The sequence below is a fragment of the Protopterus annectens genome, chromosome 14.part0, assembly GCF_019279795.1.
Source record: "Protopterus annectens isolate FY-2018-M chromosome 14.part0, PAN1.0, whole genome shotgun sequence".
Classification (NCBI taxonomy): Eukaryota; Metazoa; Chordata; order Ceratodontiformes; family Protopteridae; genus Protopterus; species Protopterus annectens.
Genome location: NC_056748.1, coordinates 527,625,734 through 527,652,684, shown reverse-complemented (window position 1 = coordinate 527,652,684; position 26,951 = coordinate 527,625,734). Strand labels below are relative to the sequence as shown.

Sequence of the window (26,951 nt, the reverse complement as noted above, 5' to 3'; positions counted from 1 at the left end):
GAATACACATTAGTGTTATGTAGCTGTTTTCATACTTTTTATGTTAGTAGTAGGAGTTCTGATATATTCTATTGTTTTTCAGTATATTTCACCCGTGTCTCTTCTGCTTCATTTAACACTGCTGCTGTTTTTGTTTTTCCTATAGAAAATGCCTCACAGAGTGAGTTGCGAGATCTTCTGTCAGAATTTACCTTGCTGAAGCAGGTGAATCATCCGCATGTCATCAAACTCTATGGAGCCTGTAGTCAGGATGGTAGGTGAAATGACAAAATAAAATGCTAATTATTTACGATCTAAGGAATCTACTTTCTAGATTCTGCCTAGGCATCTATGGATTTACAGCCTAAGATACAGTAAGTTTTCCCTGTAACTATTATTTCAGATTTTTTGCAACAGTTTATAACCCAAGCCTTAAAGAAGACTGATTCTTTATTAAGTCAAACAGAACATTACAGTTTATATTAGTCTAACACAAAAATGCTTCAAAAGCACCTACTCCATCAAAACAAACAAATCAACCACTCACTTCACTGAAACTTAAATTACAAAAAGTATTCCTGCAGGGGTGCAAGGGCCCTGCACCCCTACATCACTACTTCTCTAAATATGAGTTAGGGCTAGGACTCAAGGGCATGCCAGCCTCAAGCAGTAATTCTACACACATGTACACACGCATGCACGGGCGCGCGCGCGCGCGCACACACACACACACACATCCCATTCTAAAAAACGTATCTCCGTTTGTATACACACACACACACACACACACACACACACACACACACACACACACACACAAACACACACACATGCACACACGCACACACGCACACACACACCATTCTGCAAAACATACCTCCATTCATCAGTGACTATCGCCTGTGCACTTAAACTCGCCTAGGAATAAACAAAACCTTGTTCTGCTCTGCTGTTTACCAAAACAAATCCCATTTGTAGAAAACTCTGAAACTGCAACAGATAAAGTCTTGTGGTCTCACTCTCAATCTGTTCCCCACCTCTTCTTCTGGAAGCAAATCTCCCGTGCAGATATTAATGCTGTGTGTCTGTGCAGACGTAACTTCTGGATGCTGAAATATGTGGCTGTGCTGACATTCTTCCAGGCCACTGTAGCTATCTTCCATAACAAACAGAGGGTTTTTTTGTTTTGTTTTAACTTTTTAAGGCCAGTTCAGCCTCTCCCCAGCCAGCACCAGACCCTAGGCACCTGCCTAGGTCAACTGGTTCTTGATCTGGCTATGCATTGTGGAGTTATATGCTATACAAAGACTTTTACTTCTAAAAATAATTCCAGAGGTTTTGAAACATGCCACTTGATCACTTGTCAAACTGGCTAGGTAATTGACATAGTTACTTGTAATTGTGGCACATTTTATGTGGGACAAATGTCCATGGCTTGAAAGCAATATATTTCTTTAGACGTCAGAGACATTCACTGTCGCCAAGACAGATGTACTCTTTTTGACATAAATTACAACATATTCTGTGTCTGTATTTACCCTTACAGGAATTGATTGGATAGTTAGTAATTTTCATACTAATCAAACTATCCATGCAGTGCTAGATAAAAAAAGGTGTAACTGGATAATAGACCTGCATGCTATGTTCTATCCTTGTTTAAATAAATTATTGTAGACTATTTTTTATAACTGAATTGAATATATAGGTTCATAGGCTCCTAGGTAAGTACTAGGCTAGCTGCCCTTACAAGTCATTTTAAACCTAGTCACTTTCGCTTTTTGTGCTAGAAATAACATGTCCTATTTTGTTATAGATTTGCCTTACCCATCCCATGGTTAATATGTTTATATCACTCCTAATGAGAACAACATACAATAGATAATTTGAGGGGTTCCATGCATGGGATAAAGATTTAGGACTAAATGTGTCCATTATTAGTACAGAGGGCAGGATATTTTCTGATTCCGTCCATAGGTGTATGTTACAGTTGAATCTGGACAGTAATGAACTTTGTTTAATGGGTGAGAAGTCTGTTCCATAGCAGTGGTATCCTCTGGAAGATATACCTGATGTTGCAGAAGAGATTTAGATCCCTAGACCGAGTATTTCTGATGCCATTTGACGTGCTGATGTGCAGTAAATCCGTCAGTAATGGGTGAGAAGATGCCTTGTATGCCAGATTCAGGTCACCTCTTAGTAAACTGTCTGTATATATTATATCTCTAAAATATTGTGAATTTATATTTTTACACTGGTTATAATTATTGCAGGCTGTTTTTTGGGTGATTATTAATTTAGTGTACAGCTGATGGAGTAAGTGGAAGTTTAGGTTACTGTGTGATTTTTGCTCATGTTATTCTAATATGTTATCACTAGATGGCAGCACTATATATATATATATATATATATATATATATATATATATATATATATATATATATATATATATATATATATATAGGTGTACTATCCAATATTCGAATACCTCAAATATCGACTCACATATGCAGATCAGAATGTCGAAAAGGTCAGAATTTCACAAGCACACTTCCTGTTGCGAATTCGACCTTTGTCAACATCTGTAGACTGCTGTCCAACACTGCACATCACATGACGTAATGATTTTTGCAATGGAGTAAGCCTCCCTGCACCTCCCATATGGGAAGCTGCTCCCCCCACACCCCTGCAGATTACATATTCCAACTCCGAGATTGCACTACAGTGGGGAATAGGGTATATTTCCCGATCCGCACTGCACAGCGATCTCTAGTGTTAAGGTCGAACACATATGAATGAATGCACAGTGCATTCGTACAAGGGATACTTGCAGTCTTGACGATTGGCAATATGGAATGCTATCAAATGACTTTTCGACATTCCACTGTTGCCGAACCGTCATTCTACATTTTCAAAGTAAACCATATAGATATAGATATGTATAAACATGTATATATTAACTAATCAACTAGCACAGGTTATGTCAATCTTTTTTTTTTTTTGTATGAAGTTCGACTTTTGTGTATTTGTTTCATGGAGCACAATTATCTTTAGGAGTTGGTTTAGGGTTATTACCAATGATGGTAATTAAATGTGTTAGCAAGGCTGGAGTTAGAATTTTCATCGTCATGCATTATTAAATGTATAGTCAATATTTTGAATAACTATGTATTAGTTTGCTTGATATAGGTTATCCACTTCTGCAGTGTGTCTTGAAACCTGCATTCTTAATATTTCTGTAAATGTATTTCAATCTGTATTTTTAGATGTTGTGAGGATTTTCTCCACTTGTATATAATTATTTATCAGAACTGTAAACTGTTTTTATTTGTGTGTGTTTTTGATGAGCCTTTCTCTCCACCTCATTGTAAAATACTTTATCTGTTTTGGGTCTTCCTCACCTTCTATATAGTTACTGAACTACTGTTTAGATGTTTTTCAATCTGTTGTGGAGCTTTTCTTCCAGGGCATCTGCTGAAAATAGGCCATTGGCTCAGTTGGACTTTTCCATTATCAAAGGACAAATAAAATTGTTTTTAAGCCCTCTATTAGCACATTACTTTTCAAAGTAATATTATTTTAGCTATACTAATAAATGAATACAGAGAGTAGTAGAAAGTAAGATGGGAGATCAGCAGTTTGGAGTTAGATCAGGATGCAGCATAACTGACCTGATGTTTACAGTCAGACAGATAATTAAGAAGAAAAAAAAAACAAACCAAGAAACCAAGAAGAAACTTTGCAGTGTGGGGGGGGGGTGAACTTCACACCTCCCACATTGCAAACTTTCTTTTTGGTTTGTTTTTGATCCAGTATAGGCTGCATACTGGGTTTTCTGAGATTTTGAAGGATACCACGGATTTTTCTTTTTATAGTTAAGAAGAAACAAGTAATGAGGAAGGAGTACAGCTGGGCATTCCTAGATTTGGAGAAAACATATGACAAGATCCAAAGGAAGCTGATTTGGGGAGTCCTGTGATGGTTTAAAGTCCCAGAAACATTGCTAGAATTAGTGCAGACTATGTACAAGGACCCAATGACACAAGTGCAAACAATGGTCGGATTCACAAAGGAGTTCCTGATGGCAGTGGGTGTACGTCAGGGTTCAGCTTTGAGCCCACTGCTGTTTGTACTGCTGATTGACTACATTAGCAAATAGGTCAGAGGGGAAAATCAATAAAGCAGCTGTATGCAGGCAATGTGGCATTAAAGGCAGACTCCGAGCAAGAACATCAGCAAATTATAGAGAATGGAATGCAAAGCTGGAGGCATATGGAATAAAACTTGAGTACAAGTAAGACAATTTTAGGGCAGCAAATGGAGGAAGTACTGAAAACTGAGACAGAAGGCAAAAAACAGGAACAGCTTCAAGTATCTGGGAGGGGTGGTTGAGGAGCAGGGAAGTCTGAATGAGGAGGTCAGAGCTCCACTTAGAGACAAATGGCACAGTTTCAGGGGTAGTCTGTCAAAGAAGGATGACAAAGAAGCTGAAAAGTAAGGTGTACAAAACAGTGGTGTGACCAGTATTACTATTTGAAACTTGGACAGTGAAGGGAGAACAGTTGAGGAAGCTAGAGATGATGGAAATGAAGTGGCTGAGATGAATGCTAGGATGCACACTGAGAGACAGACAAAGAAAATATGACATCAGTTCAGAAGCCAAAGTAGCTCAAAATTGTAAAGAATTGGTTACAGTGGTCCAGGTATGCGTAAAGAAAAGCAGAAGACAATCTGGTGAAAAAGATTTAGGAAAGACAGGAAGAAAACAAGAGGAAATGAGGGCATCTAGCAAATGAATGGATTATGTGAGAGAAAACCTGCAACGGTCAGGTATGAAGAAGAAGATAGGAGAGAGGCAATGAATCAAGAGAGATGGTGACAACTGAGGTGACACCCCAACCCCATATAGAAAATGTGAAAAAGGAGAGTTGTTGCTTCTGCTGCTGCTGATGATGATGATGATTTTAGCTAAATTCCACTGAACTAGATTTGAAACTATATCAGCTTCTGTTTAATTTCTATGTCTTACTCTGTTTCACACTTTAGTAATTTATATTATTTGATTATGTAATACTTCATCACTTTATAAGAAAGAAATTGACACATCACTTTATAAGGAAGAACTAATATGATACTTTGATTTCCACACTAAAGAAGCTCTGGTAAATCTGAGGTCGGCAGTAATACATTGTGATGTCAATATTTCAGACGTCCATGTTTTGGACATTTAATGTAGGAGCCCCCCACCCACCCACCTTAGTAATTCATGCTAATCCTAACCCTGCTCCTGCCCCTAACTCTACCCTGCATCTAAATTAAAAAAAAAAAACTTCATATAACAGTACCACCATTCAGACAAATTGAAGCTGAATATGGTCAGGTTTTGGGTAGTGCATCGGAAAAGGAAACATGTTTCCTTTTTTGATGTACTGTTTGCTGATGAGGTATATTAACAATATAAGTGATTAGTTGATATGTTTTGGTTGCTGCTTCATGTATCAATCAAGTAACATGTCGACCAATCATTGTATAATCATGTACAGATATATAGATAAACAGATATAGTTACAGCATCTTTCACTGTGGATGCATTTTGTCATAGTTTTTGTTTTAATGAAAAAATAGTCAATGATACAGTTGGTCAAATTATGTCATAGTCAAGTTGATAAAGATTGATTGTAATGCAATTTATGGTGATATTTTTTTTTTACTCTTTGTGCAAACTTAGTGTTAGTGTATATAAGTTCCAGTATTGTCTGGTTATGAGGGCAGAGACCTCCCCATGGTAAAGTAGTATAAGTAGGTTTTTAATTTTTGTGGGGGTTCACACTTTGCATTTTGCTAGGGTTTCAGAAATAAGTAATGTGAATGTGTTGTTTACATTTGTAATCATTAGTGTTCATTTTGTTGTTGTTGTTATTGATCACTGTGAAATGTTATAATGTTTAGTGATTCATTGAATTTCATTGGTGATTGTGATGTTCCCCCCCTTTGGGCCAGTAATCAAGGAGCCTCATTCCTCACCACTGACACCGGTAACAGACTTTCACTTGGAACAAAAGTAGTATTTACTGATGCAGCACTCTGCTCCAAGCATAATTTCCCTTAAGAGCATACAGGAAACACACTCAGTCTGGGATCTGGGTTTCCCTCCCTCACTCTCTCTCTCCAGGCCCCTAATAAGACTCCCCACTGACACAGCTATAGAGTTGAGTCCTCAGCCAAGTGTCTCAGGCCAAGTCCTCTACCACACTCTCTGTGAAACCAGTGCTTTGTGCCCCTGCCCCAAGTAGCTGACACACACACACACACCTGCTAAAGGCTGGCACAGATTTACTAGCTATGCCCCTCTGCCCAGACGATAAGGTAGATATTACCACCAGGACACTCCAAAGCCAGCTACTCTAAGGCTTTTACAAGGGTACCCAATTATAATGAGTAAAATTATTATTAAAAAAATGGTAATGCTGACCAAACAGCATGGCTTTCAGGAGTGGCCACAGCATCAGCAAATAAATATAAGTACTCTCAATGGTTAAAACATTCACTAAAAGACCAGCCACAATGACAAGCTTAAATATATTTAATAAGAAATAATAAAAGAACATGAAAATACTAATTCTCTGTTTACAATAAACACCAGAGCTTCAGTCACAAGAAATATTAAAAATAACACAGGTGAATAGATTCACACAGACACAGAAAAACAGTACTTAACTAATCTCACTATATTTTCCTATCTGATCTAAAGAATTACTATTCCCGTTACTTACTAAAGCAAGGCAAGATGAAGTGGGTGAGTGATCCTTCTATGTCAGCTGTCAAAAACAGACTGCTCTTAGACTTCTGTCTTATCTAGTATTGAAACATAATTTCAGTGCTGGATTACAGAATGGCATTGTATACATCTGGTCATCTGACTTCTGGTTTCCATACTACCCACCTTTACTAGAAACTGAACCTGAATCTCGCATGTGTGTGTTATACACACAGATAGAACTTTGCTAAGATGTGTTATAATATCTGCAAGCCATAAAACCATTTCAAAACTTCACTTCCACCCTTCCAGGGTAGCAATTAGCTCACTGCTAAGAATAATGCAGCAGACTTCCTAGTCTTTGTTTTTATAGACATTTTGTCTCTGACTGCAATCAGAGCTGTAAGATACAGTCTTTACGGCCCACTAAGTAGTTTAATTTCATACTATTTTTCAAAGTTAGCTGGAATGACCTCTGTTACAATATTAATTTCAACAATTATAATACAGTCTGACATCTAGGTGTATTTCTTTTTCTGTCCAGCAGGACCCACTGTTGCTACATTTTTTAACACAAGCAGCTTTATAATTAAATTTTCAACACAATCACCTGTACAAATTAGTTTGATATACAAATGGCATATAATTCTTTACATAACTTCAGCTAGCTATACTGGCTTATGTTACACATCCACTGCCCTACTTCTCCTGGCATAGCTGGCAATACCTCACATAATCACAGTGATCAATAGTTTATATATGTATGTATATATATATATATATATATATATATATATATATATATATATATATATATATATATAAAATGTGCTACATCAGTCATTTCTGCACACATTTTATCACATAATGAAATGGTAGTGCTTTCTGTCACTGTTACAATTTGTTGAATTATGCAACTGACAAAGTGCATTGTATCATCCATTATGTAATTCAAGCAGTTTTGCTCTTTTTGAGTTTGTGGGGCCCTGGAGTTAGTATATTTAATTTCTGGGGTGTAGGGGATGAAGCCCTCCTATATAAAAAGCTATTTGTTTGTTTTATTTTTCGTAATTGCAAATGTAACTTATTGGTTTTCTTTTCCGATGAGTTCAGTGGTAATTAATGGTGATAACTAAGGAGTTTGTTGGACTTATATAGTTGCAGTAGTTCTGTGAATCTGGGGTTAGTGAGGGCTTGGCCTCTGCAAAAACACTTAGGCAGTGTTTTCACACTTTATTCAATCAGTATGTCAGAGCAGGCCTAATGGACTTTGAACAGATGTAGTTTGAGTTTTGCATATACATATATACTGCATATATATATATATATATATATATATATATATATATATATATATTTGTGTGTGTGTGTGTGTTTGTACATATCTATCCATATATGTGTGTCTCTCTCTCTCTCTCTCTCTCTATATATATATATATATATATATATATATATAGATATATATATATATATATATATATATATATATATATGTGTGTGTGTGTGTGTGTGTGTGTGATTATGTCATCAAATATGTAAAACTCAAAATACCAACCCACAAAATATCTAAAAAAAAACACTGAAAATTCTTTATTTTGAAATACAACATATCAAATAATTCGATCCAGTTAAAAATATGCTATACCATACACCCTAACTACAAAACCAAGATCAAGTGTCATCTTGGTATGATCAAACAGATTTAACATTGAAATGAAAACACTGACAAAAAAATTTCAAATATACAGAATATCAAATGCAATAAATATTGAACTAAAAAACTATTTCTTCTCCCAATATTAACACTAAACTCCCCCATAATACTAACCTCAGATTTGTCTGAATAGTGGCAGTGTTATGGAAAGGTTTTTATCAGGTAAGGTGTAGGGTTAGGGTTGTGAAAGAAATACCATTAAGGTTAGAGTTAGCACCCATTACTGAGGTGATGCAGGGTGCCCCCTTAGTAACGGATGCCAATCCAAACTCTACCCCTTCCCCCAACACTAGCATACATCTTACCTTAATAAAAACCTTCCTGTAACACTGCCAGTACACAAAACATGCTCACACAAACATGCAAACACACAGTAGTAACATTAAATATATCCCCTTACCTAACCTTGACACTAACACTAAAAGACAATCTCATACACAAACACCCACCTGTCCTTAACAATCACCGATATAGATCAGGGAGTAAAGAGTTTGTGCTATATTTTTAAAAAGCATGCCAGGCTGTAGGTGTGTGTATAAATTCCAGACAAGTGCAATCCCTAGTGCCATTTTGTAGAAGCAGCTATAGAGTGAGCATGCATGATCACAGTTGTTAGTTTGTATATAAGTTACTTAAGTTAAAGTCTGTAAGAATCTGTAGTGATGTGTTTGTATAAAATAATGCTGCTTAAACAGAACCCACAAAGACTCTTTTATTGTGTACTATACACGAAAGCGACATGGTGTCAGAACTGGAATCGCAGAGAGAAGAATATTTGGAGCCATGAGGTGCAAAGATGACAGTGAAGGTAAAACCGAGAGAAAAAGAGCACAAACGTAGCCAGAAAGAATCAAAGGTAATGAGAAATAGCGCAAACTATTTATTTGATATGAAAGACAAAAAGGGGCATTACACGAGCACAAACCACATTATCAGGCAAGCGGAAAATACGAAAAGTTTGTTAACTAAAGAAAATGTTTAAAAGTATTTGATGAAATGGTTAACAGTAAAGCAAAAACAAATATGTTTAAAGCAAAATGAGTGCGTTTGAGTCAAAGCTGGGCATGTTTAGAGTAAAACGAGCACAAGAAAAGTACATTGGATACAAAAAGGGCTAAAATGAGCAAAACTAATATAATAAAGGGAAAAAAGGGGCATATTAAGCAAAAATTAAAGCAAAGCGGCTGTGTTTTGGCAAAGTGCTGTGTTTGGGCATAACTATGACTTCATATTGTATCAAGAGCATAACTAAAGTTATTTGAAGTATCTCAAAGTGTGTAAAAGTGCTTACAGTGTGTGCTTATTACTGTGCATTTATTTTGAAGAGTCTATTGTATGCAAAGTGCAACTATTTCGTGAAATACAGTCAAAGTATAGGCATTTTGAAAAGTTTCTTGTGCTGGGTGTCGATTTGCAAAGTGCCACCATTACAGAGGGTTTCTTGTACTGTAAAGAGTTGCCTAGCAAGGTACCACCATTTTGGGGACATTTCAGTGTGCTGTATGCAGTTATTCACAAAGTGAAATTACTTTGAAAAGATATTGAGTTTAAGGCAACAGATGTTCGATTTATTCGCATTGTGCAGTAACTTGACATGTTTCTTACACTGACAAGAGGTGTTTTCTTGCAAAAGACAGCATTACAACAGTATTACAGTGCTCGTGAGTTGTTTAGTCGCATTCTCGAATGTTTCTTAAAATGATGGTAAATGACTTCAGCAAATGATGATAAATTACTTTAGCATTTTTGCCTTTACCACAATATTACAAAAGTACCAAAATGCCACAGAAGTTTATTTTGCAAAGTCCAGTTATTTGAAAGTACTACGAGTTTGTTCATTCACATAATTCCAAAAGCACAAAGGCATTGGGTAAATACTGGCATATATGCATGTGTGTATGTTTGTGCTTATTTGCCAAACCCATCGCTGGTATGTGTTAATATTCAGACGTATTTCAAAACGCCCCTACCACTTGTATTTGATCAGAATATTGCAGAGAATTAGAGAATATTTCAGCAAGAGTACAATATTTTTATACAAGCAGCTTATGTGGATAGAGATACATGAAACAGGGCATTCATTTTGCTAAACCTAGGTGGGTCAGAGGCCATAGAAAGAGAGCATTCATTTGTATATGCACCAGCAGTATATGAAGGAGAAGTTGCAGACTGTGATATTGTTGTATAAGCTGAATCAAGAGAAGACCCCAAGTGTTTGAAGCACAAGATCAGAGAAATGTGTAATCCCCAGGTGAATATTACATTAGAGAGATATTTGTTTTACACAAGAGCTCAGAAACCAGGGGAAACATTTGCAGCTTATATAACTGACTTGAGAAACAGAGCTAAACGCATTATCATGGAACTTATAAGCAAAGCTATTGGCAACCTCCAGACACTGGACCCCACCCAGTTTGGGTTTGTGAAGGGCCGATCTTGTCTCCTGAATCTGACTGACTTCTTCAAATCAGTGTCCAGAGCTGTGGATGAGGGTAGGGGTCCACACAGCCTATCTGGACCTTGCCAAGGCCTTCAACACCATCCCCCACTCTGGAATCATTGATAAACTTACTAAGCTGGGCATAAATCCCTTCATCACTCGATGGGTTGCCAACTGGCTTACTGACAGAACCCAGACTGTAAAAGTACCCGACTCCAAATCCAGCTCAAGACAAGTGACAAGTGGAGTACCTCAGGGTTCAGTCCTGGGACCACTCTTGTTTGGCATCTACTTCTCTGAAGTACAGGCCAACACTAAGGGACTCTGGCTAACAAAGTTTGCAGATGACTGCAAACTGAGAGCCATTATTGAATCCCCAAATGATGTGGATATTCTACAAAAGGGCCTTACAGATACAGTTGCCTGGTACCAGAGCCATGGGCTCAAGCTTAATGCCAAGAAATGTATAGTTATCCCCTTTGGAAAAAACATGTACCCATGAACTACCACATAGGTGGCAGGACACTAAACATCGAAAGTGTGATGAGAGACTTAGGGACACAAGTGGACAGTGGTCTCACTTTCGATAAACACATCACCACAACAGTCAGGAAATCCTTCTACATGGCACACCTTATCACTAAGGGCTTTTCATCGAGAAAAAAGGAGGTCATTGTCCCACTGTACTCATCCCTCATTAGACCCATTATAGAGTATAATGCCCCATTTGGTATGTACCTCACAAGACATCTGCAACAGCTGGAAAGGCCACAGAAATACCTCACTAAAAGAATCACAGGCCTAAAGCAGATGCCATATGCTGACTGTCTAAAAAAAGTCCAGCTATACTCTGTGGCATATCGTCTACTCAGAGGCGATCTCTGCTTAACATACAAGGCCATGTCAAACCCTGAGCTGTTGGACATGCTCCACTTAAAGAAATCCTAATCCCTCAGAGCCACATGCTCCAGGGATCTAAACCTTATCATCACAATGAACAAAACATGCTGGTGGGATAGGTTCCTGTCCCAGAGACTCCCCATACTCTGGAATAGACTGCCCATACATGTCAAGCAGAGCACCTCATTGGCCCTCTTCAAAAGGAACCTTGATGATTGGATGGGAGTTAGGAAATTCACCCCGGGGATCATGTCAGTCACCCTGCTAGACAGGGGCCCAGAGAAGCAAATATTGTGGGAAAAAATTTCCAGGGAATTGTTATGGCTAGGCTTGCATAGGCCTTAGGGCCGATAGCCTAATACCAACCTGTGAACCTATGAAACGTTTTGGTTTGGTGATTTAAAAGATGAGCTGATAAAGGAAAGTTTTGTTTGTGGTATTAGTAATGCTGCTGTGAGAACGATTTTACTTCATGACAGTGATTTAATGTTGAGCAAGGCCATAGAGATTTGTCAAATCCATGAAATGACAGAAAAACACACAAGTATGCTTGTGAATGACAAGAACATGGTTTCAGTTGGCTCCAGAGCAAATGTAGATAGTATGCATCACATGGCAAACAACAGCAGGCCTAAGCATGTGGCAGCTCAAGGTTTCCAAAGAAGGCACAAGGCTTCCAGGAAAGTTCCAAGAAAGGTGAAAGCTCCAGCACCAGCTCAGTGCAGTGCAAACATGAATCAGCAAAACCATATCAAGCTTTATTATTACCTGTCGTAGTTGTGGTGTGAATCATGAGTCTAAAAGAGAAAAGTGCTTAGCATTTGGTCAGCAATGTCACAAGTGTAAAATATGGAACCATTTCCAAAAGTTTTGCAAATCAAGTAAGCTTCACATAATTGTAAAGAAAGGTCACACAAAAATCAAGTTGATCAAAGCAGTCAGTTTTCTATGTAGATGGTGTATCAGTGCTTGGTGAAAGAGTTGATGCAGTGAACTTATTAACAAGAAGTGAAGTGTTTTGTACTGTCCAGATTAATGGAAAATCCACAGAGCTCAAAAGAGACTGGTTCAAACTGTAATGTTATATCAGCAGACACATTCGCTAAAGTGAGAACTAAGGAACAACTCAATGTAACCAGTAGTGCGAGACTTGCTGCTTATGTAGGTGAAGAAATTCAAACTGAAGGTTCAGTGATGCTTTCATGTTATTTGGCCAAGAACCATTACAACCTGTCATTCTATGTAGTCTGAAGACCAGTGCAATCTTTATTGGGTCTCAAAGATAGTTTAAGAATGAATCTGCTTTCTTTTGCTAAAGAAGTTCATCATGAAAGTGCATTTCCAAGTTCTAGTTTTTCTGAAGCCATTTTTCTCAGAGTATGCTGATGTTTTCGATGACAAGCTAGGCAAACTTCCATGAAGTTAGACCCAGAGGTCACTCCTGTAGTCAGACCAACAAGAAGAGTTCTGATAGCTATACAAGATAAAGTTAAGGCTCATTTGGATAAAATGGTGCAGCAAGGTGTGATTGTCCAGTCACAGAACCAAATTAATGGGTGTCGTCCATGGTAGCCACTCACAAAAAAGGCTCAGACAAAATCAGTATATGCATTGACCCAAGGGATCTGAACAAAGCATTAAATAGACTGTATCATCCAATGTGCACAGTCAAAGAAATTGCAGCTCTAATATTGAATGCCACTGTAATTTCTGTTTTGGATGCAAAGAGTTTATTTTGGCAAGTGATGCTGGATCGCAAATCCTCATTTCTATCTACTTTTGGTATTCTATTTGGCAGATACAGATTCCTAAGGATGTCATTTGGAATAAATTCTGCAAGTGAAGTTTTTCAGAGTGCAATGGAGCAAATTTTTTCGTGTTGTCCTTATGCCATAATAGTAGATGATTTGTTGGTTAGAGGCAATGGTGAAGCAGAGCATGACAGAAACCTCAAGAAGGTTCTAGACAGACCACGTGAAGTAAACTTGAAGCTCAATCTACTGAAGTGCAAATTCAGACTTCCAGAAGTTACATACACAAGACATTTGTTTATGAGTACAGGCTTGAGAACACACCTGACCAAGCAAACAACTATTCTTGAAATGTCAGCACCAAATAATGTACAAGCTTTACAATGTTTTCTGGGCATGGTCAACTGTTTAGGTAAATTTATACCAGACTTCAGTGAGATGACAGCACCTTTAAGAGAGCTCACACACAAAAATGTTGCATGGTCATGGCTGGAACAGCACCAGAAGGCATTTGAAGACTTCAGGCAGAAAATTGCCACCCCACCTATGTTAAGATACTATGATGTGACTAAACCAGTTACTCTTTCCTGTGATGCTTCAAAATTTGGTCTAGGGACAGTTATACTTCAAGAGGGCAGACCAGTAGCCCGTGCATCTAGAACACTAACCCAAACTGAGATGCAGTGTGCTCAAATTGAGAAGGAGCTTTTGGCAATAGTATTTGCATGTTTCAAGTTTCATGATTATATTTATGGTCAAGCTATTCAGAATGAAACTGACCATCAACCTCTAGTTACTAGTCTAAAGAAGCCTATGCATTCCGCTCCATCAAGATTACAGAGAATGATGCTCAAATTGCAAATGTACAATTTCAACATGGTCTATACAAAAACAAATTGCTCTACCTGGCTGATGCCTTATCCAGATCACCCAGAAATACATCAGAACAGCTTGATGCAGAGAATTTTGACTTTGGTGTGTTGTCAGTGCATACTTTTTCCACCACTAGACTTGATGAGTTAAGAGATCACACTCAGACTTATCCGATTTTAAAGAAGCTCAATCACTATATTAATGCCAGATGGCCGTCAAAACAATCTAGTGTACCACCTGAAGTGCAAATGTATTTTCCTTACAGAGATGAATTGTTGATGGAAGATGGCATAAAATTGTTGTTCCTGCTTCCTTACAACAAGAATATGTCCAGATTTTGCATTGTGGTCACCCAGTGTTCACATCTACTAAGAGAAGAGCAAGAGAATTAGTATTTTGGCCTTCATTGCCAAAAGGCATTGATAGAGTTCTTTCTTCTTGCTCAGTATGCAATAGTACTAGATCACATTTGCAAAGAGAACCGCTTCAGCTAAGTCCAGTTCCTGAACTAGCTTGGTCTACTGTAGCATCTGATATCTTTGACTGGAACAATCAACACTACTTTATTTTGGTAGACTCTTATTCGAATTTATTTGAGATTAATCTACTATGTAACCTAACATCCACTGCTGTTATTACTAAGTTGAAACATCATTTCACAGTTCATGGTAGTCCACACAAACTTTTTTTCTGACAATGTTCACATTATCTACATACCTGTTGGAGCTTTTCTGCCCCCTGATCAAAACTGAGAATGAGCCTAAATCCAGTGGGCATCTCTGTAATCAAAACATACATACATAAATAGATAAATACTTACATACATTCTTCAGTAATATTATATATATATATATATATATATATATATATATATATATATATATATATATATATATATATATGGGTCTACTTTGTTCTTTGTTTCATTGAATCTCATTTCATTGAATTTCATTTCACCCCGACCACTTTGGTGAAAACTCAAGTTACTGAAAACTCATTTCACTGATTCTCATTTCACTGAACTGTAGTTAGTATAAAAGAAAAACAATAAAGCACAACACCACAGTGATATGAAATTAAAAATCTGACAGTAAAATGGAACTCTTTGGGTGTTTAAATGATGTTTAGATGAATTTGCTTTTTATATGCCATGTTTCGTTAACCCAGTTTATTATGTTTTTAAATTGAGTGTTTCTATTGGTCAGTACTTAATTAATGGTGTTTTAAACTGAGGTTTGATTTTTTTACTGAATGTATGGTCTGAGGAAGTGATCCGTGCATCATGAAAGCACTTACCAGTTTTTCATTAAAGTGTCTTCAAAGAGTTCCGTTTTACTGTCATATTTTTACTTGGATATCACCATGGTGTTGGGCTTTATCATTTTTCTTTTATAGAAAATTTTGGTGTTACAGCACAACTTTACAGTCGACTTCTACTTGTTTTGTCGAACTGCAGTTAGTATGTATGGCACTGTGTAGAATACTGTAAGGCAAGTAAAATGTATATGTGCTTTTCACCAGTGTACTGTGATCCTGGAGTTAGTATATATAGTTAGGGGGGCTGTGGGAGGCACAGCCTCCCACATTTGAGGGTGTGGGGGGCATAGCCCCCACTTAGTTTGAGTACATATTGTCTTCTGGAGAGAGTTAGTCATTGGTGTTGTAACTATGCATGTCTATTGTTTAAAATGTATTGTTTTGACGTTTTTGGTAAAATAGAATATAAAACAAACAAGGTGGGGTGCTATGCCCCCCACACACCCCTAACTATATATACTAACTCCAGGATCTCACTACAGTGAGGAAAAGGGCATATACCTTTTACTTGCTTTACAGTACTCTACACAGTGCCATATATACTAAGTTCAGTTCAGTGAAATGAGATTCAGTGAAATGAGTTTTCAGTAATTTGTGTTTTCAGCGATGTGGTCGGTTTGAAAGGAAATTCAGTGAAATGAGATTCAACAAAACAAAGTAGACCCATATATATATATATATATATATATATATATATATATATATATATATATATATATATATATATATATAAACAAACATAAAAAGGCCAATAAATCAGCACAGAACCTGAAATCCCATGGCAGTTCTTGTTTTTAAACCGGCCATGCATTCAACGTATTTGAAATCTGAAAGGTGTGCCTGGTTGCAGGCACAGTAACTGCAGGAGTAAAGTTGCATTTTGCTTGTGTTTGAATATCACCTGATAAGTATCATTGCTCTGTTCTTCTAAATGTTGGGTAGATTAGCAGCTGATGTTGCAACAGAGAACAAGGATATTCATAAGTAACTTCTGCACCATGTCCAGAAATGTAAAAGTGATATCAGAGCTAATGATTGTTCTACCCAGCTCACTGTTTTCCTTAACTCTGGAAGTTGATGATTACAGTCATAAGCCATGCATTTAAAATTTGTATCAGTTCTGGAAGTCCATTTTAATTTTCTTTTTCTTTTTGTAGGACCACTGTACCTGATTGTGGAATATGCAAAATATGGCTCGTTGCGCAGTTTTCTGCGGGAGAGTCGGAAAGTCGGCCCTAGCTATGTGGGTAGTGACACTAACCGTAACTCCAGCTACCTGGATAATCCTGATGAAAGGGCACTCACAATGGGAGACCTCATTTCCTTTGCCTGGCAGATATCACGAGGGATGCAGTATCTAGCAGAAATGAAGGTAAGAAGTTACTACATCTTGTGTCAACATATTTTAGTGATTATTTCATTGGAGTAGGAACTGAGATCCACTTCCTGATATCCGATTATCTTCTTACAGACTCAAACATTATAACTGCACAAGGCATGAAGGTAAATGGTACACCTGCAGCCACGTTTAAGAAGATAACACCACTGTGTCATCTTATGAAGTAGCAATAAAAAACAAAGAAAACTGAGTATGGGAGGGAAGTGTTTTAGTATTTAATGATTTAGCTTAACTGGTAATTGACTGCTTAGGTAATTACTGTTAACGAGCAGGAGGAATGCCTGTGAGAGTACAAATGCATTCATACAATATATATGCTGATAAATAGTAATCATATGGTAATAAAGGCATTGTTGATGCCATCAGCTGGGATACCATTGTAGGGCAATTAATCCATCCATCCATCCATCCATCCATCCATCCATCCATCCATCCACCCACAACCTTTTTTTCCAATTTTTGTACATGAGGGTGGGGTGTCAGTTCAACAGTGACAATAATCTAGAGCTAAGGATTACACCACTGAGTCACTAGCCCTGTCATGGTTGTTCTTCCACACTACACACATGCAAGCACACTCACACCTGTGTCCAGACTCCACACAAATGTCACCCCAGCCAAGAATTGAACCAGGGAAGCTCTTGCTGTGAAGTAACAATGCTATCCTCTGCAATTATGTATGTAAGAAAAACAGTAGAAGCAGGCCAGGACTGCATGGAGGACAGGGTGAAAGGCAGCAAAGTTAAAATCATTCAGATTTCAGACTCCATTGTATTCCATATTGAAGAAGGATTGCATTTTCATATTAACATTGAATCAGTGTTAGCATTGCTAATTCAGAACTATGCTGGTGATTGTAAGGTACATACTAAAACTACTTTGTGAAGCCATTCCTCACCACCACTAAGACAGTGTACCTTTTACTATAACTAGAGTATTTATTGAACTAGTCCTTTGTAATCCTTCTGCTGAATCTCATAGTTTTCTTCATGCCCTGTTGCCATCTAAAATGTCTTTTACATTGGAGCAGGCATAAAAAGAGTTTCCTTGGAGGCCTGTTAAATCCAGCTCTATTATTCTTTTCCATTTAATCATATTGGTTAGCAGGGTTTTTTATGCAAGACCTTGCACCTTCATAGACAGTCATTCACATAGATCTGAAATCAAAATACCTGATTTATTGTCTTTTTTACTTCATATCTAAAAAACCTTCCATACTAATTAAAATTGGTTGTAGTATACCTGCTTGCATAATTATATATATATATATATATATATATATATATATATATATATATATGGGAGCCCTTCATTTGTTCCAACTTTCAAATATTCGAAACTCATATGGCCGACACCATATGAGCGAATGTTTGAAAGGCCGACAAATGATAGCAGAGATCCCGCTACAGTGTGGAACTAGGAGATTCCCTTTTCTTGCACTGTAGTGCGATCTCGGAGTGAGAATATTTAAGTAGCAGGGGGTATGGGGGCTGCAGGGGGTCTGCATAACACAGTTTTACTGTGTTTAAAAGTAGGTAAATGGTGTTATTTCAGGATGTCGGTCTTTCGGAATGTCGATCATATGGTGTCGGCCATATGAAAGTCGGCGTACTGAATGGTCAACATTTTGAAGTAGACCCATATATATATATATATATATATATATATATATATATATATATATACATATATATATATATATATATATATATATATATGTGTGTGTGTGTGTGTGTGTGCGTATTTTTTTCTAACTCACCTGTTCCCTTCCAATTTGTTTGACAAAGGAAAGATCCCACTTTTGCCCAGAATGTCTAGAAATATATTTCCTATTTCTTATTTGCAGGATGTGAAACTGAGTGAGTTAAATCACAAAATGCAGACAGCCTGCATGCAAAAGTACTAGGTTGGAATCCCAAGGTTTCCACTTGCGTACTTTGTGAATCTAAATGAATTATTTAGCAGATCAGTGCTCCTAAATAATCTCTGAGAGTGGGCATATGTGTGTAGTGAGTTTCAGCTGGTTAAACCAACAGAAAGAAATACATATCTCCAACTCTTTGTCACTTTTAATACTTTCCAGTTATGAGTAGTAATTTTCCATTTCCTGAGTTCAGCTATATTTATTTGTTTATTTGTTGTACTGTATTCATCAAGGGGAATTTATTGAGCGAAAGAAGTGGTAATCCAGGAAGCATAACTCCAAATTACACTGTTGAACAATTGCAAGTCAACAGTTTACAGTATATACTTACATGCCCATATATGTCCCTCTCTCTCTCTATATATATATATATATATATATATATATATATATATATATATATATATATATATATATATGTGTGTGTGTGTGTGTGTGTGTGTATTATATATATATATATATATATATATATATATATATATATTTATATATATATATATATATATATATATATAGGTTTACTATCATAAATTCGAAACTCAGAATAAAATGTGTCTGAATGTTCGAATTTAAACATCGGAAATGAACATTTCCATATTTCTCTAATGTCAAAAACAGCTGTGTATTGTCGAAAATGTCGCTCGCGACATTTCTGACAATACACAGCACTCCCACCCATCCCGTAACTCCCTACCTAACTAGCCTAAATTCACAGTTATGCAGGGGGGCAAGCCCCTGCCTTCCCTGGGGCTCCCCCCCCCCCCCTTAATGTCAAACTCCATCTCGACTACTACAGTGAGGAAAGGGATGTATTTCCCACATGAGCGAACGTTATAATTGCGAATGCACAGTCCATTCACAATGATAACATTCGCTCACATAACCTGCCGAACTATGAAGTATTCAGACATCTGTTGTTGGAATACTTCCGGCATTGTGATAGTAAACCATAGATATATATATATATATATATATATATATATATATATATATATATATATATATAGGTCTACCTCTGTTTGTCGAAGTACTTCATTGAAAAACAGATGGATGAGCCCACTTCTGCGAAAGTGCACTATATCGAAAGTGCACTTTCGCGATAGGCGATTTGTCAAATCGCATTACAGTGTGGATAAGGGAATATATCATTTTTACCACTGTAGTGCAATCTCAGAGTTCATATATTTAAGTAGGGGGTGTGGGGGGCACAGCTTCACACATGGGGGTGTGATTTAGTGTGTTTTTTTTTTGTGTTTGTTTTTTTTTTCACCATTATTTTGTGTTTCGCAAAACTGCATTTTCGACAACGTGCACTTTCGCGAAAGTGAGTTTGAGGGTTTACGTTTCTATGAAATGTAATTTCTATGGATCAACGTAGATATATATATATATATATATATATATATATATATAAAGCTTGCAGTTTCAAAACTTCAAATAGCTGAGCCCAGAAGATCAAAGTTTTGAAACTTTGAAAATGAAATAAAAACAGTTTTTTTTTTTACGTTGGCCCCCTGCATCCCCCCACAACCCCTGCTAACTAAGTACATTGAGGAAAACAGTCAATATCCCGTTCTGCTCTGTACAGCGATCTCCATTCAAAATATTCAAAGTTTCAAAACTTCGATCTTATGGTCTTGGCCATTTGAAGTTCAAAGTTTTGAAACTTTGAGCTTCTGAAGGGGATCTATATATATATATATATATATATATATATATATATATATATATATATATATATATATATATATACATATCTATATATATATATATATATATATATATATACACACACACACACACACACACACACACACACACACACACACACACACACACACACACAAACATATATATGTGTATACAGTTAGACAGCAATATTAAGTAAAGTACTGTAATGGCTTCATTATGTGAGGGGATGTATAATTTCACATGACATAATGAGCTTTCTATTAAATGCATAATTATAGAGTTGCAATGGCTGTATGCCAAGAAATGTTAGTCACTTGTTGACAGCATGACTCATTTTTTACTACACGGAGTAACATTAGGTGCAGGGTTTTTTAATTAGCAGTCACATACTAACAGGCATTGCAGATGGGGAAGAGTATTTACTGCTGCAGTAACACCATAAGAGAGTGAGTAATAAAGAATAAGTGAAGAAAGGAGAAACATGGAGTTGCCATTAGATGGGGTGATATGTCAACAGGGACATGATTATTATAAAACTTAGCACAAGGTAATAAAGGGATAAAACAAGTAATAATATATATAAAATATTTAAAACATAAAGTTAAACTATTATTTTGATATAGGATAATGGAAATAGAGTTAAGAGCTAATCATCTAGGAAAGCTACATTTATGAAACACTGCAAGATATGAGAGAAAATCAGGGAACTAAAGATATAAATGGCTACAGGTGCTACTGTTTTGGGTTTAGCTCTGACAAAGCAATTAAAGTGTACTGATGCAAAGTACAAGATAAATCATTCATAGTGTCATCCTTTCCTTCTTTCTAAACTACTCATGTGATATAATCCTACCTTCCAGCTTGTCCATCGTGATCTAGCAGCAAGAAATGTCTTGGTAGCAGAAGGGCGTAAAATGAAGATTTCTGATTTTGGGTTATCACGGGACGTTTACGAAGAAGATTCCTATGTGAAGAGAAGCAAGGTATTTAGTTAAATGCATTTGCTAAGTTGCTCAGGAAAACCTGTCGCTTTAAATGGTTTAATAATTAAAATTACATTTATCTCATTGCCTTTCAGTACAATGGTTCAATGCTGACCTTTTCCCATCTAATAACAAGTTCTTTTGACACTGTATTCTAAGTTCAGGTTTGGCATAGTTTGAAAAATAATAGTGCCTGTGCTGTTCATAACTTGTGTGGTTGTCAGTTTAATCCTGTTAACCTGGATATATTTATGTTACATCTATATCCTAGTACAAGAGTCTCACATGCAGTAACTGATGTGCCGTATTCTAACACAACAAAGCACTGATGCTGAAAAAGTGGAAATATAAAAATGTGTACATTTTTATAAGTGCTACACATGTGAGCTTAGGAAGTGCACTCTTCCTTTTTTAAGCTCATTGGTTATCTTTTGCTCATGTTTATAAGTCATGGTTAATTCCTATAGTGGTCCAGTGTCTAGCTGCCACCATCCACAGAGTATAATAGTTAAAGGAATGGAAGACGATTACCACAGCTTTCTTCTGTGTCACTCACACACTGTAACCATAAGGACAGCTCCATCCTCCCATTGACTTAACCTTACTTTTCCCCCTGCAATAACAGCTTTGTTTAGCTAAACAATAGCAAAACAGCAAATGTATTTTAATTTGTCTGTTTACATTCATACACAGAAACAAATGGCCAAAATCCCACTGTTTTTATTATCTAAAATCTAACATATTTTTATAGAAAAAAATCGTGTCATCTTGTGTGACTTTTGAGGGTCACTAGACCAAACTAGATCATACAAAACTGGAAAAAAAAGCTTTTAAGTCTGTAAGGCCCTGACTCTTAGTTACAGATGAAAGGAGGTCATCTAGTCATCTAGAGGAATGAAATACAACATTCTACTTGAGCAATAGAAGTATAAAGAGGAAAATCACTATAAACTGCGATCAGGATGCAGAATGTAAGCTTGTAATTTAACTAGCTTCACTAGCAGAATATTTAAATGTACTATGAAAGGCACACTTACAGTTAACATAAATCTTAATAAATCAAGGGGGAAAAACATTGATACCATCTCCAGTGCAAGTCTAAAAAGCCAGTGATTCACAATTTTAACAATGTAATAAATTAAGAGACAACGTATCAGAAATGGTGTCTAAACCTTACAATACTAGGGGGACACAAAGTTCATTCTGGGAGGAAGAAGGACAGACTGAAAAAGAAAATCAAGTCAGTATGGTAGCCCCATCAGACCATTTTGGTTTATAACAAATTGAAAAATATGAACCACCTAAAGTGACGCAGAAGTGTCATTACTATACGCAACATTAAGATACAATAGTGTGAATTAGGGTTCTGCCGCTATCCAGAGGTCCCAATCCCAAAACGAAGACCAAAATATTGCAAGAATACAGGATAAGACCACCACTATGATGTACATAAAAGCTCCAAAAATTTATTAAAAGAAATAAGCGCTTTCACGTGCTGAACGCTGCACGCTTCTTCAGATTTCACTATAACAGTTAGAACACAGTCTTTAAATATATTAACCAATTCACCTTAATTAAAATCAATCAAACAATAAAATCAGGTAAATTAGGTAACCATAGTGACTGTTAATGTCAGATAACTAAAATGCTGCTAACTCAGACAATTCATGACAAGCACGCTGCTTATAAAAAACATAATGTAATATCTAAAATATGAACCTTAAACCATGTATATATCAAGTATAATACAATATAATAAATGCAATAAATGAAATGAAATGCATATAGAACCTGAAAATGAAAATAAAAATAAAAATATATATATATGCATAATGAATAAATAAATTCATATGAAACTAGAATATTATTATAAGTTACTGAAATAACTATATAAATCTAAAATAAATAGACATATAAATATATATAAGTTCATATTTTAATATTTACGAGCAACTAATACTGGCTTAATACTGACAAATTGATTTAAACCAGGTTCTAGATGTGCTCGTAACTTAAAAATCCAACATAATTCAATGGATTCTAAATAATTCTTATTATTCCCGCCTCTCCTGATTTTTATTTATTATCTGTAATACCCTAAACTTAAAAATATGATCTGTATGACTATTTACATGTTTGGCTAGGGCATTCTGTTGATTGTTCTTTCTTATATCGTATATGTGGTTGTACATCCTGTCTTTCAGTTTTCTAGATGTCATACCTACATAGAACACTGAACAGTGTATGCAGGTCGCTAGATAGATAAGATTTTCATCTTCACAACTTGCATAAAATTTGGGTATAAATTTATAATTAGTGACAGGATGAATAAAATGTTGTTCCTTTGAAATAAACTTACACATGTTACATTTATTACAAGGATATGTGCCTAGCTTATTTTTACTTCTAATATGATTGATATTTTCAGTTTGAAAATGTTCAGTACATAAAATCCTCCTCAAATTCTTGCTATTCCTGTAGGTAAAGGAAGGAATACTGTCTACTATATTCTGAATCTTGGAATCAATAGTAAGTACCTTCCAATTCTTCTTTATAATGTCCATGATGTTCTTATTATCATTGGTGTATCTGGTTATAAAGGCTACCTTAGCATCATTAACAGTAGCCTTTCTACCTCTTCTATAACCAATAGCTCCTTTGATGTTATTGCCCCTATCATTAGGGACATTCATAACAAGTTCTTTAATCCTACTTAACATGGGGTCAGGATAGTCCCTATCTAACAATAAAGTATGCATGAAGTCAAGTTGTTGTTGCATAATTGAAACATCCTTACAAGTCCTGATAATTCTTAGATATTGTCCCTTCACTATATTGGAAAAAACAAACCTAGGGTGAATGCTGCTAATATGCAGTAGTGCATTTTTCCAACAAGGCTTCCTATATAAGGCCGTGGATATGTTACCTTGTCTATCCTTAATTATACTTATATCTAGGAAGTCCACCTTATTAGATGAAAACTCAAGGGAAAATCTAAGAACAGTAGTTGATTCTAGATAACTGATGAATGCATTTTCCATTGATACCATATATAAAAGGCTTGCCTAAAATTCATAAGGGCATTTTACCCCCCCCCCCATGAGACCCATAGTGGTAGGTGAAGGTTGGGTTACTGAAAGAATCTCTAATTATTTGGAAAGTTTATTGGGACTGACAGCAAGGAATATATCCGTCATTCTTAAAGACAGCTATCAACTGATTAATGAATTAAATACTTTATATAGTGATGTAGGATGTTTATCCTCTTGGATATTAGTAACCCTAGATGTGAAAAATTTGTTCACCTCTATTCCTAATTATTATGGCATAGAAGCCATAAGGGAATTTTTGTGTACATTAGATAGTTTTAATAATGAACAAGTTATTTTGATTTGTACACTTTTAGAGCTTGTGTTATCTAATAATGTTTTTCTATATAGAGATAAGTTATATGCACAGAAATGGGGGGGTCGCCATGGAGACCCCATGTGCTAACTCGTATGCAAATCTTGTAGTACACCAATGGGAGAAAAGATTCTTGTTTAATAGTCCTTATTACAAGCAAGTCTTACTATATAGAAGATTTGTTGATGATATTTTATTTTTTTGGAAGGGCAGCATAGAAGAATTATATGCATTCATCAGTTATCTAGAATCAGCTACTGATTTTCTGAGATTTTCCCTTGAGTTTTCATCTAATAAGGTGGACTTCCTAGATATAAGTATAATTAAGGATAGTCAAGGTAACATATCCACTGCCTTATATAGGAAGCCTTGTTGGAAAAATGCACTACTGCATTTTAGCAGCATGCACCCTAGGTTTGTTTTTTCCAATATAGTGAAGGGACAATATCTAAGAATTATCAGGACTTGTAAGGATGTTTCAATTATGCAACAACAACTTGACTTCATGCATACTTTATTGTTAGATAGGGACTATCCTGACCCCATGTTAAGTAGGATTAAAGAACTTGTTATGAATGTCCCTAATGATAGGGGCAATAACATCAAAGGAGCTATTGGTTATAGAAGAGGTAGAAAGGCTACTGTTAATGATGCTAAGGTAGTCTTTATAACCAGATACACCAATGATAATAAGAACATCATGGACATTATAAAGAAGAATTGGAAGGTACTTACTATTGATTCCAAGATTCAGAATATAGTAGACAGTATTCCTTCCTTTACCTACAGGAATAGCAAGAATTTGAGGAGGATTTTATGTACTGAACATTTTCAAACTGAAAATATCAATCATATTAGAAGTAAAAATAAGTTAGGCACATATCCTTGTAATAAATGTAACATGTGTAAGTTTATTTCAAAGGAACAACATTTTATTCATCCTGTCACTAATTATAAATTTATACCCAAATTTTATGCAAGTTGTGAAGATGAAAATCTTATCTATCTAGCGACCTGCATACACTGTTTAGTGTTCTATGTAGGTATGACATCTAGAAAACTGAAAGACAGGATGTACAACCACATATACGATATAAGAAAGAACAATCAACAGAATGCCCTAGCCAAACATGTAAATAGTCATACAGATCATATTTTTAAGTTTAGGGTATTACAGATAATAAATAAAAACAGGAGAGGCGGGAATAATAAGAATTATTTAGAATCCATTGAATTATGTTGGCTTTTACGTTATGAGCTCATCTAGAACCTGGTTTAAATCAATTTGTCAGTATTAAGCCAGTATTAGTTGCTTGTAAATATTAAAATTTGAACTTATATATATTTATATGTCTATTTATTTTAGATGTATATAGTTATTTCAGTAACTTATAATAATATTCTAGTTTCATATGAATTTATTTATTCATTATGCATATATATATATTTTTTATTTTTATTTTCATTTTCAGGTTCTATATGCATTTCATTTCATTTATTGCATTTATTATATTGTATTATACTTGATGTATACATGGTTTAAGGTTCATATTTTAGATATTACATTATGTTTTTTATAGGCAGTGTGCTTGTCATGAAGTGTCTGAGTTAGCAGCATTTTAGTTATCTGACATTAACAGTCATTATGGTTACCTAATTTACCTGATTTTACTGTTTGATTGATTTTAATTAAGGTGAATTGGTTAATATATTTAAAGACTGTGTTCTAACTGTTATAGTGAAATCTGAAGAAGCATGCAGCATTCAGCACGTGAAAGCGCTTATTTCTTTTAATACATTTTTGGATCTTTTATGTACGT

At 35.9% G+C, this 26,951-nt stretch overlaps 1 protein-coding gene across 1 annotated transcript in view; it reads left to right on the top strand.

The window, feature by feature from the left end:
- Positions 1–26,951, top strand: part of RET (ret proto-oncogene) — a 314,327-nt gene that overhangs the window by 207,593 nt on the left and 79,783 nt on the right. The window contains exons 11-13 of the mRNA XM_044056282.1: positions 146–253; positions 16,886–17,100; positions 21,604–21,726. Coding sequence (XP_043912217.1) covers positions 146–253; positions 16,886–17,100; positions 21,604–21,726 — 446 coding nt within the window. The remainder of the gene's footprint in view (positions 1–145; positions 254–16,885; positions 17,101–21,603; positions 21,727–26,951) is intronic.